We start from the raw sequence: 13647 nt of genomic DNA on the forward strand, positions 1-13647 counted from the left end.
AACTGCAGTGGAAAAGGTGTGAGAGAGATGTTGACTTAACTCTTTAAGTGTTTGTGTTACGCTTCCTTCCCCCAAAAGGTATTAATGCAGCATGAGCTTCAGTTTGTATTTGCTAAATGGGAATCCAACTTGACTCAGCTTTGACTTGTGCAGAACAGAGCAGGAATACAGCTGCAGGGTTACCAACTGTAAGCTGCTGAGTACAAGTCCAGTGATGCTTTCATGGTGGATTGCTTTTTAATGCAACGCAGTTCACAATATGAGACATACATACACAGGAAATTGATTTATTTACTTAATCCTTTATTTAAACAGGTAGTCTCATCGAGATCAGGATCTCTTTACAACAAAAATAAACATACAGTTTAAACAGACACAGATCATTCACAGACATACATTATATACTCTTCACAATTAAGAAAAGTGTTTACAAGTCTGACTGCAAGTACATAAGTACAACCTTTTAAAATTTAAAACTTTTTCCAAGTTCAGTGTGAACAAGAGGTACAGCTGATGTTAATATCTATAAATACTGTATTTATATGTAACCAGAGAACAGAGATAACTAGGCAGCAACATACAATGCTGCTCCCTTCTGTTTGTTTTCATATAAGATGTAATGGTGATAAATGTATCACTAGTGATGAAACGCAGCACACTGTGATAAACGGAGTCAAGAGTTTTTAAGGCAGAGGGAGAAGTATGCACATATACATATCATCATAATCAAGCACAGACAGAATAATGTTCAATGGTCTTTCAACTAACAGAAGAGAAATATAATTAGTTTCTATTCAAAAATCCAGTTTTGACCTTCAGTTTGCTTGATAAATGTTCCACATGGGTTTTAAAAGTGAATCTGGTGTCCAGCCAGAGTCCCAAGTATTTATAACATTCAACTGTTTCAATTTCAGAACCCTGCAGGTTTGGATATGGGTAGTAGGCTGGATACTCTTAGGTGACCCAGAGAATAACATACATTTAATTTTGCCAGGATTTAAAACAAGCTTATGTTTGATGAGAAAGGTCTGAAATGTTTCACAAGCAGACTGTAGATTTGCAATGGCCAGATTAAGAGAAGAGCCAGTGGCATATAAAATAGTGTAATCTGCAAAAAATGTACATTATACTTTGGGGTGGCAGAGATGATGTTGTTTATATATATGGTGAATAAAAGAGGACCAAGAATGGAGCCTTGTGGTACTCCTATACTAACATTAAGGGGACTTGACTATGAACTGTTGGTAACTACTGCCTCAGTGTAATGTTATTTCAACATGTCTCCCATTCTGCTCTCTTTGGCAGGTTATTTAACTGTTTCCATTGATCCTCTTCCTCATGTTGTCATCGGAGACACAGTTACACTAAAATGCAACTTCCAAACAGACGGCAACCTCCGAGAGATTGTGTGGTTTCGGGTGAGCACACAGGTAAACTCAATGCCATAAAAGCTGTTTGCCAGCGTCTTTCTGTATCTAGTTGGTAAATCTCCCTCCTCCCTCATCAATGTTTCTTTGCTGCTTGAAAAGACTCATCTTTATACAGGTCAGTGGTTTTGTTCTGTACCTGCTGTGTCAAGAATGGTCTCATGTGTTCAAACAGAAAACAGTTAGATTCATGTGCTTTCCTTGTGTTTGGCAGCACAAGTGACTCATTACAGTTCTAATATTTAAAATATTTACTATGATTAAACCTTACTTGGATTATTGCTCCTATTTGGGTTCTTGTAGTAAAACAAGCCTAATGTGCAATACACAGTGGTTGTGGTGAATGTGTCCTACAGACAGAAGAAATAGTCAGAAATGTGCCAGTCAGGGAGGAAATGTTAACCATCCTGGTTTAATTAAACAAATATCAACCAATGATGTGTGCAGTGAGCTGCACGATGCAGAAGCTGATCAGGGAGAGAGCAAACATTTTTTGGTCTATGCACTAGATGAGCAACTTTCATTTGAATCAATGGGCGCTGTCTTGTCTGATATCTAGTCCTCATAATAGATTCATGCACTAAACACAAAGTACAGATGAGGCTATTTGGTTATAAACCAAAGTATTGAACAAAATGAAATTTTGACCTGATTATGATGCTAGAAGACAAGTCAGAGAAACACCAAAGTGTTTTCATCCTCTGAGGAACATGAATGTCTGAACCAAAGTTCATTGGTGAGATATTTCACTGTGAACCATAAATGTGAACCTGCTGGTGCCACTAGATGTACAGTCAGAGGATCTGCAGAGTCAGGAGGATTCACAATTCACTGATTCACCACAATGTCGACATATTTCAGTCTGAAAGTGGTGGACGCACACTGCTGCCATCCCTCAAGCCAGACCACCAACTTGGCTAAAAAAAACCCAGCAAAGCATGTTAGACGTACAGAAAGTTTCAGTTCACGTCTCCATGGTTCCAGCTGCTGTATTTAACCTCAGTGATGTGAATGTACTTTCTTCCAGGTGACTGAAGGAGGCAGTGCCAAACAAAAGATCTTCACCTATGATGCCATGTACAACACCAGCTATTCCCACATGGAGGACAACCGCAGACGAGAGGACCTGGTCTACCAATCAACTGTGCGGTAAGGCGGGCCACTACTGTACAAGTCAGGTTGTTTATTAATATCCTCAGAATGAGAGGAAGGTTAATTTAATCTTAAAGATCTTTCCAGGCAGGTTTTAAGATGCAGATGAAAATGCTTTACTTTGAATAATAATTTGTGTCTAATACAGTTTTTCCACAAAAAAGTTTAATCATCTTGTTAAAATCCTTAAAATGTCATTTCCTCCTTGTCCTTCATTGATGATACAGAATCTATGAATATGTAAATATATTCTTAAAGTTTTCCTGCTGGACACCAGACGTCTCCTCCTTCACTGTAAAGTTCATCCTCAGTGTTTGTTCACTGGAGGCTTCAAGTTTACACATCACATACTGGACCACGATTGGCTCCAAACTAGTTGTGATGTCACTACGGCTGCAAGTAACGATTTCATCATAAATTAATCTGCTGATTATTTTCTCTGTTAATTGATTGATGGTTTTGTCTATAAAATGTGTGAACATTGTGAAAAATTATTATTATATAAATGAACTATTCATTTTATTTTTGTGTCTGGCTGTTTATATGACATGAGCTCATTGAATTATTCAGACACGTTAGTCAACAACAAAGCAAACAGTCCTACACATCCAACAGCACAACACATCAACATTATCCAACATGAACAGTCCACACACGACGCTCCAGATCGTCTCCAACAATGAAAATATAACAAATACACAAACACATATATACAAAGCCAATCAAAAACATCCAACACTGTTCATCTGATTCAATTCATAGACAAACCGTCTTCAATCCATATAGAATAAAGTGTCCCGCGCTTTAGAAATATATTCAGAAAATGCAAAACCATCAAAAAGCTTTTCAATGAAAGGTCTGTTCTTCCCACCTCAGCTCACAATATTCACTGATTGTTTCATCTTCAGTCACCTCTGTGTCTTCCAGCTTCAATACGTAGTGTTAATATACCACATCATGTCTCTGCACAGTCATCTCTTACTTTTAGGCAAATTATGCTTTTGATATTTGTAATCTTTCTTAAATAAGTATAAGAATAAGTTCCCAGTTTCCTTCTGCCCATATTTGTATTTATTTAGTTATAGTTTGTACCAACAGTCCAAAACCTCAACATTTTCACTTTACTATCATGTACAATAAAAAAGCATTAAATTATCACATTTGGGAAGCTGAAACTGGCAGATTTTTGGCATTTTTCCTCTGTGAATCAACTAATCAATGAGTTGACTGATTGTTGGAGGAATAATCGTTAAACTGAGATTTAAGGTGAGCTCAGAGAAACTTTCCTCCTTCAGCAGGTGAAAAACTCACCAAAGACATCATTCTGCACAGAGAAGAGAACAACATCACAGTGTAGTAACAAGAAGAAAAACATGTTTTTGATTGAAGGGGCACTTTAAGAACCTGAAGAGTTAAAATGAAAGATCCTCTGTTATCTCTGTACAGGCTTCCTGAGGTCCAGATGGAGGATGACGGCCTGTATGAGTGTCATGTGGGGATCTATGACAGGAGCTCCAGAGACAAGGTGATTCTAGCCTCCGGCAGCATCACCCTCACTGTTATAGGTATGTATCCATTTCTTTAGAAAACAGTGTGAAATGAACACTCTCCTCCCCTGAGGAACAGCAGAGACTGTAACTCCAGTGTAGCTTAAAGGACGAGTTCACTATTTAATTACCAACTCTGTCTTTGTGTATGTAATGATGGGGGACAAAATCCACAGTTCAGTTTATCTGAGGCTAATATGAGGATATCTGGGATAGTTACAGCCTTTATGTTCAAAACTTCCCTCTTGTAGTTACCATCCTTCCACTGCAGGATAATTACTAAATGACCTCAAACCTAGTTTGGCATTTCTGTAAAGCAATTTTAGAGATTAGTATGAAATATTCACTTCAAACCAAATGTCTGCTTTTTATATTTAATTATTAGAAAAATTCCTGATAATTGATACTGGAGATTTATTCTCACATGTGTACAAAGCACCATCTTATCTGAGTGTCTTAGACCTGTTTGTATTTTATCTGCAGTACCTCCCAGGTCTATCTCTGTGGTGGCAGCCAACAGCCCGGCTCCTTTCAGCCGCTACGAGGCTCAGAACTTCACTCTGGTTTGCATTGTTGCAGGAGCAAAGCCGGCTCCCATGGTGAGATGGAGCTTTTTTACTCTTTAACTCTCTTCAAGGACTCGGTCTTAGTTATCGAATTTGCATCTCTGCTTTTTTTGCTTGGAGGGAAAGTTTCATTCTCCATTCTTCCTTTTATCATCATGGAAAACGACTAAAATCTTTTAGAAACGCTGATAGAGTGAGAGAGGATACAGAATGAAATTGGGAGCACCGCTGGATTTGAAATGTTAAGCGCTCACAGGGAGAAAAACAACAATGCCCAGCTTGATGCTGTCTGCAGCGGCTTGAAAGTTTTAAATGAAAAAGCTATTTACAGCTTTGGTCTGTACCCTACACGACCTCTTTGGAAAATGTATTGGGAATTAATATCAGGGGATTAGAGGGCAGCTGCATATGTGATCAAATAAAGTCCACCATGAAAAGAGTGAAGAGTGGCTTCACACATCCTGAATGAGACAAACATATCAGCCAGATGAAGAGGAGCAATACTATCTGTGATCAAAATGTTGATACAATTCCACTTAATTTTCTGTTTTCCATTTTCTGTGTTTATCTGCTGAAGTGGACGTCTGTTTGTTTAACCGCCGTCCTCTCTGCCTGTACTGGGTTATTGTATTTGTGGTAAATAATGATGGTGACAGACACCAGTATCTCTGGTCACATGACAATGTTTTCCCTTCCATTATAAGACTAAGTTGAATGAATGGAAAAAACACAATGCTGAGAGTTCTCTACCCGTCTGGAGGAAAAGGTTTTAATAATAAACATGGTAGGAAAACCAAACCTTTTGTGTTCCATTTGGGTTCCCAGCACCCACTGCAGGGGCAGGAAGACTGACACTGATCCTTTAAATACATAAGCACTGATCTTAAATACATAAGATGTGTGAGAGGAACTGACTTACTACAGTAACTCAGTGATCCCCCCCAAAACCCAGTTCTGAATTAGAACCGGTTATCTATATTTAAAGGGGACATGTCATGCTTTTAGTGATTTTCTGTTATTTATTTACTGTTATAATGTTGGATGTCTGTGTTAAACATGGTCAAAGTTCCAAAACTTGAGGTTAACAAATGAAATCTTGTCTTGTCCCTTAACAGCCAGCTGTCATTCTGTCCAGAGAGAGAAGGCTCAGCGTTATATTTTGAAACTGTTCCTGTTATGCTCACCTGTCTTCGTCCCCACCTTTCAGGTGTACTTCAAGCGGGATGGGGAGCTTATTGATGTGGTGCCAACCACTCAGTTTTCCTCCTCAGTGGGAGACCAAAGCAACGGCCCTGGTCGAGAAAAGAGCCGAGGCAGGAGCCAGGCCGGGCTCTGGAGCTCCCAGGTTTTCACCAGTCGAGACCTCGATGACACCAAGCTCCAGAAGTCCTTGTCCTTGCTGGAGCAGGAGGGAAAACCGGCTCGGCTGGGCCAAGACAGCCCTGATGGCTCTGAAGAGGGCCAAGAGCAAGACTCCGAGTCAGACCCTGAGCCAACCACCGAGGTGATCCCTGAGACGGTGGTAAGCCGGGAGTTTCCACGCTGGGTCCAGACCAGCGACCCGCTCTACTACTTCCAGCACCGACAGACGGCGGCAGGTGACGGCACCATGGAGGTGAGAGCCATGTTGACCTGGAGCCTCAACCCCCAGCTGGACAACGAGGCTCTGTTCAGCTGTGAGGTGAACCACCCGGCCCTGTCTATGCCCATGCAGGCCGAGGTCACACTGGGTGAGTCAAACACCAACACACACTGAGTAACACACACAGGTGTCAGTAGTCTTGCTAACTAGAGTTCCACCTTGTACCATTAGAGGACAGTACAGAAGTGCATAATAAAAGTCTGCCTAAAAAAAGTGTAAAAGTTTCTCCAGCAAAGGGAAAAACCTGCTAACACTAGTTAACCAATCTCCTCTGTCTTTCACCTCTATTAACATTGAACTAATCAGTTCCCTCAAAACGATGACGTTATTCTTTTCATGAATATTTATGCAAACAGAACTTCTAGTTAGATTGTGAAAACAACATTTTAAAGATTCCCAGTTGTCTTCTACAATGTTTAACCCCTTAACATCCACCCTAGTTTATAACAGAAGAACTGTAAGGCCATGATGCATGTATTTGGCTTCATTTGACAAGTGACATCTTCTAGTTTCTGGAAATGTGTTTGTTTAGCATGTGGCTAAAACACAAACATCAATTCAAATAAGGCTCAAAAAAGTTTTTGGTCCTCGTCTATAATGAGTCATATTTGAATAACAATATTTAGGACATGCTTTATACCAGAACCATGCAGAACACCATAAACCTTCTACATCTTTTCAACCTGTATAATATTCCAGACCTCTAACCTTATGGGAGGTCGGGAGTTTTTAGTTTGTGGTGTCACTGGTGTCCATGAACCTCTCCAATCATCTCCAACTGGCCAAATTGTGCCACTTGCTTTGACTCATTACTTTGCTGCCGCTTACAACTGGCTTAAGCGGGTCGCTGGTGACCAAGTGGATGTTAAAAGGTTAATGTCAACCCCACCTCACCATAACCTCATGCCATCTCTGCGTTGCCCAACCAGAACCTTACCAAGGACCTGACCCCAACAACAGAGGTGTTAACACGCTGGGAAACACTATTTGAAGGGGGAATAGACTTTGACACCAGACACAGGAGATCAGATGAGATGTATAAGAGCTGCTGTTATTAAAACTTGAACACAACCAAATCTTTGGAGGATGACTTCAGGGCCAGAAAGAATAAACAGGGACAAGCCTCTGAATTCATTAAATCTAATTTAAGTGAGAACAATAACCAGTAAGTGGGTCATCCTGAGCCTTCAGCACAGTGTGTACTGGTACACTGCAGCAGGTTACATGTAGAGGACATGAATGTTTTCTGAGCAGGTGAGTACATCCTCTCACCTGTGGTTAGCTATGTTAAAGTAACATGTACTCGTATTACTGTCAAAGACATGAAAGAGTGTAATCTGACTATACAACAACAGCCCAACGTTATATTTTACTCTTCTCTCAGCTGCTCCCAGAGGACCGAAGCTGTCCATGAGCCCCAGTAAGGCCAGAGTGGGAGACACAGTGCGGATCACTGTCCAGGGCTTCCAGCTGGGACCTTCTGCAGTGAGTTTCTAACAGAGTGGCTCTTTGAACAGGAGAAAGCTCTGTGAAGGTCTAAAAATGACAACAAAGGGTAGCAGATGATCAAAAAGGCACTACTTTGACCATATATATATATATATATATGTATATATATATATATATATATATATACATATATATGAATATATATATGTATATATATATATTCATATATATATATATATATATATATTCATATATATATATATATATATATATATATATATATATATATATATATATATATATATATATATATATATATATATATATACATATATATATATATATATGTATGTATGTATGTATGTATATATATATATATATATATATATATATATATATATATATATATATATATATACATATACATATACATATATATGAATATATATACAGTATGTAAACAGACGTGTTATTTTTGCAGTGTTTGCTCAGGTAAACTGTAGATGGATTAACACTGTTATGATAATTTTGGTGTTCAACACATTCAGATTAAAATCATTTCTCTCTGTAACAAATACTTTTGTTTCTGAAATCCAGGATTTTCCTGGAAAGCTGTCATTCATAAGCATTAGGCAGGTTGTTGTTGTTACAGCACTTCCTAATGATCACTTCCATGACGTCACCTCCTTGCATATGTTATTATATGTTTGGCCTGATGTTAAATTGTAGATAAACATAGTGCAGGACTGAAGCTAGTTGTTAGCTCATCACCAGCCTGCTGGACTTAAATACCTTAAATAACACAGATATGTGCAGTTTACTACTTGTACATTATATTCATGTATATTAGATTCCTGTATATTCACAAGGAGACTTAAAACTGCATTTTCTGATTTTTTTGTCCACTTTGGGGCAGCAGGAACAAGTAGTGAACACAACACTGACGTATCATCAGTTTCTAAGTTGATATGTTGAACTTGTCAGTAAACAGTTGTTTATTTCCACAGCGGAGCAACATTATCATGCATCTATAGTCGTGTTTCTGTCCACCTGCTGAATGTAAATCAATATTCACTCTGGTTTAGTATGTGTCTGCTCTCTACTAACTGCTGAGGGAAATATCTGGCTCTTCAGCTCTGGCTCACACATTGTTATTATGAAAACGTATATTATAGATGCTTTAAGTTAACTTGTCAGTTAACTCAAGTTAACGCAGTCATAACATCACACGTCTTGATTTAGCAGAATTTCAGTCTCTCAAGAAAAAACTAATTGAATCCAGTTGAATATCACATATATAACTTCAGATCTCACCCTCCAGTAACTAAATGTAGTTGTTGTTCTGTGGTATTGAAATTATCCAGGTAATTGTCGTCTGTGTATCCATGGTTACAATATTAACAGATCTACCAGCAGCTAAATCACACTTTCTATGGTGCAGATTTTGCCTGAATGTGAACAAAACTGGGACAAACATACACAGAGGTAAAGATCGTTTGATATATTTGATATATTTGATATATTTGACAGTTGTAGCTGATCATTAATAACCTTTGAACAAGATCAGCTATTTTTTCAGCAGATTAGTTGGACAGAGCAGGATGAAGCTCGCTGGATGTTGCACAGGTATCGTTTTAAGCACTGGAATGAAACGTGGCTCTTTGAAAGCGTTGCTGATAGTACAAAGGAGCTGACAGACTGGAGTCAGGGAGCGTCTTTAAAGTTCAGGCAAAATGCCAAGAGTCTTTTCACATGTTTGTCAATAGCTGTCTCATTTCCCAAATCATTTTTTATCAGGCCTCCCCCCATTACAACTTCCAATTTTTAGAGAAAAATCATGCAAAAAGTGAACTATTCTGACTTGTATTTGCCACTGTCAACAGCAGCTGCTTGTGATCAATGTGAACAGATCATGATTGGTTTGGTCAGACATCCATGAAAAAGTATTTTAGATTCCAGCCAGCGTTAGTGTTAGAGTCAGTTAGCAGAGCTCCTGTCCCTCAGAGCAGCCTGACAGCCTCTCACATCCAGTGTGTAGGACGATGAAATGAAAACTATACAGCAGATTAATTTATATTATGTCCAGCTTGTTCAGGCCATAAGAGGAATAACAGTTCATTATTGAGTAATTTATTAAAGATGCCAAAACAGTCATACACGTACTGTACTGTTATGTTCCCAGTCCTGCTAGTGGTTTCACACTTTCCACTGATGTACAGGTTGATGAGATGAGAGCAGGGAAGAAGAAGACTGATGAATGTGAACCATGCAGGATTTATGAAATACTGAAATATGTTTAATAACCACATGAGACAATTACATCACATCATCAAATGACATCATCAAAACATCTCTAAAAGAGCCACAGAATATAAAATATTTATAACAAAGTTATTTTATAAACAAGAGAAGTTAAAATGGGGATCAGGTGATTCTCAATCTGTTAGAGAAGAAAGATACAAGAACAATAATCATATGCAGTGTTACAGATGAACACCAGCAGCTGTTGAGGGAGAGACCTTGACCCTGATCACAGACCTGTGTGTGTGTGTGTGTGTGTGTGTGTGTGTGTGTGTGTGTCCACAGAGCGAGGTCTTCCCGGAGCCCATGTTCACCTGGACTAAGGTCGGGGGGCCTCTGCTGGATGGCAGAGAGGAGCATGATGGGAGGGAACTTGTTTTGGAGAGAGTTCCTGCAGAGCTCAATGGCTCCATGTTCCGCTGCACGGCCCAGAATCCTCTGGGCTCCACCGACACGCACACCCGCCTCATCGTGTTTGGTGAGTCTGTCTTTGGGGGGGGTTGTTCCCATCGCTGATCATTTGTTCAGTGTGCTCACAGAAAATGCTTTTTATCTTGTGTGTGTTTTTACAGACAACCCAAGAATGAAGAAAGGAACAGAACGTTTTACTGGTAGGTCACCAGTTACAACCAGAGCTGTACTGGTAAAGACAAACCTGTCTGACCTCAGCTGCTCTACTACATACATGAAGCCTTCTGGATGGATAGAAAGACTCATCAGTCTCTAAACAAACCTCAGTCAGAAGGCTGTGGCTCCTGAGATCACAGGGTCCACCTGTAAATAAAACCAGTAGCTCCAACACATGATGTCACTCTAATACATCCCCCACCATACCAGCACACACATGTATCTAGGTCTGTCCATCAAGTGAGCACAATATGAAGTAGAATAATAAAGGTGTTACAACCAGGACCCTCCTATGAGTCTCTAGATTAAAGCTCCTCTGTAGAGTTGAGAGTGTTTCCTTCCTCATAAAAAGTCTGTAAAGCAAATGTGACACTGTTCTGCTCTACAGGCCTTAGAACAGCACCTGGATTCATTTACACTCAATAGTAAAACTATCTCTGCTGTATACTAATGAATGCTACACATAATAACACATTTAACAGTTTAAACCTCAAGATTAAAGATTTATTGACCCAGAATTAGGCCTAAATAACGAGAAAATAAAATATTATAAATGCTCCTCTTATAGACAAATCTCAGTCTGGAGTGAACTCGTCTACTCGACTTCACTTGAATGTTACTGAAATAGAGCAACTGAATGTTACGGATACGTCAGACACTCACACCCTCACTTATCTTACTCAGAGGATTCAACCTTATAGAGATGCACACAGAAGACTGGTGGGCTCACCTCGACTCAAAACTAAATAAACACACAGGTTAGCGCCAAAGCTAATTAAGTACAAAGTCCATATGCACTAACTCATCGGTAGCTTAGCTGTTAGCTTAGCTGAAGAGCTCACACTGAACCTCGATAAACTGAAAACAAAAAACTCAATTTAACCAAAAAATAGCAGCGGCAGCAACTCACTGCGTTTCACAACTTCAATATTGTCTCTTTCGAAGCAAATTGACAGCAATAATAGTCCAAAGTACATGAAGAGTTTCAGGAACTCCTCTCCGTCCTCTGAACGAGAAGGCACACAAAAACCAAGCAGCAACGTCCGGGGCTATAAAATGAAGCCAAAAACTGCAGTTCCTTGAACGACCACTTGAGGCTCTAAAAGCGAGTCAATCCCCATAGACCCCCATGTTAAAATGTCCAACTTTACAGCAGAAATAAACATGTTTACAGTCTGGTACAAACAACGGTTTAGGTCTCTATAACTAATTTCCACTTTCATGACAACTGTACGGGGGGTGAATGTCCCGACCAGCCAATCACTAGATAAGGAACACTGAGAGATTACAACAAACAGCATTATAGGCTGTGCAAAAACAAGCAGGTTAGGTTTATATACCTCAGGCATGTCAACATTGTATATTCAACCAAACTTCTTATGCTGCATTCACTGTCGTCAGTAAATCACACTACCTCCCATGTAAATAGTTTAACATAAACATTAAATGTTATGAACTCATACTCATAGAGACATGGATAACATCCTAGGGTTTATTAACAAAATAACACAGGGGGTTATACAAATTGTAAAAAATGTTTTAAATGATTATTGTTTTCATCCATGTGTACTAACAGTACTCTTCTTCACTGTCTTTGCTGGTGCATTACTGTTTCCTTGCACATTACCACCACCGCCTGTAGATAAGTGGAATAACATGAAACCAACACACTCATACATGAACATCTACATGTGCATGTGTGAAACAAAACAGGGACTCACTCAGAAAGACGTTGCTCCACATCGCTACAAGGCAGTGGTGGAAAGTAACTAAGTACAATTTTGAGGTATTTGTACTTTACTTGAGTATTTCCATGTGATGCTACTTTCTACATTTCAGAGGGAAATATTGTACTTTCTACTCCACTACATTTATTTGACAGCTTTAGTTACTTTTCAGATGAAGATTTGACACAATGGATAATATAACAAGCTTTTAAAATACAACACATTGTTAAAGATGAAACCAGTGGTTTCCAACCTTTTTGTCTTTTGACGTCTTACAAAAAGCAGTGTGTAGTCGGGGTCACATTTCACATGTCTATGAGTTGTTAACAGCTCCACCAAATAGTGATTTTTCCCTCTAAACTTCTCACATGCTTTCATTTCAATAAATGTTCAAATGATCCAATATTTCACCAAAAATCAAAGATTAGAGAAAAAGTCCAGAAACTGAAAACAGATTTGTGTATCAGAACTTTGTTTTTTCTTCTTTCCTCTCCCATTAATCATCTCACCACCCCTCAGATTTATCTGCTGACCCTTTGGAGGGGCCCGACCCCTAGGTTGGGAACCACTGGACTAAACTAGCTAACTGTATATAAAGTAGTGTAAACTAGCTCCACCTCCAGCAGCTACAACAGTAACATGCTGCTCTAACACTGATGCTTCACTATTAATAATCTAATGATGTCATATATAATAATATATCAGTCAGAGGGACCAAACCACTACTTTTACTGCAATACTTTAACTACATCAAGCTCATAATACTTATGTACTTTTACTGCAATACTTTAACTACATCGAGCTCATAATACTTATGTACTTTTACTGCAATACTTTAACTACATCAAGCTCATAATACTTATGTACTTTTACTGTAGCAGGATTTTTCATGCAGGACTTCTACTTATAATGGAGTATTTTTACATTGATGTATTGGTACTTTTAGGATCTGAGTACTTCTTCCACCTCTGCTACAAGGGCACCTTGGAGTAATAACAATACCTGCCTCAGCCGATATGGTACTTTGGTTCATAAGAAGTTTACAAGTAAATAACCTTAAGCTAAGTGACACATATTGAATCTGGGATTTTGGGGCAGTTGCCAGTTTTGCCTGGTTATGAATCCAGCCTTGCTTTGTAGGAACAAATTACTTTATGAAATATGTAATTTATATATTTTGTTTAAAATCTTGCCAGAAGACCAGTTTTA

The 13647-nt window shown here is 38.9% G+C and overlaps 1 protein-coding gene across 1 annotated transcript in view; it reads left to right on the forward strand.

Moving 5' to 3' along the window:
* The window catches only part of igsf21b (immunoglobin superfamily, member 21b), a 30688-nt gene that overhangs the window by 14732 nt on the left and 2309 nt on the right, over nucleotides 1–13647 (forward strand). Inside the window, exons 2-9 of the mRNA XM_067591169.1 lie at nucleotides 1306–1430; nucleotides 2455–2576; nucleotides 4026–4144; nucleotides 4610–4725; nucleotides 5900–6422; nucleotides 7719–7819; nucleotides 10370–10562; nucleotides 10657–10695. Of these exons, the coding sequence (XP_067447270.1) occupies nucleotides 1306–1430; nucleotides 2455–2576; nucleotides 4026–4144; nucleotides 4610–4725; nucleotides 5900–6422; nucleotides 7719–7819; nucleotides 10370–10562; nucleotides 10657–10695 (1338 nt within the window). The remainder of the gene's footprint in view (nucleotides 1–1305; nucleotides 1431–2454; nucleotides 2577–4025; nucleotides 4145–4609; nucleotides 4726–5899; nucleotides 6423–7718; nucleotides 7820–10369; nucleotides 10563–10656; nucleotides 10696–13647) is intronic.

This window comes from Thunnus thynnus, chromosome 6, assembly GCF_963924715.1.
Source record: "Thunnus thynnus chromosome 6, fThuThy2.1, whole genome shotgun sequence".
Lineage (NCBI taxonomy): Eukaryota > Metazoa > Chordata > Actinopteri > Scombriformes > Scombridae > Thunnus > Thunnus thynnus.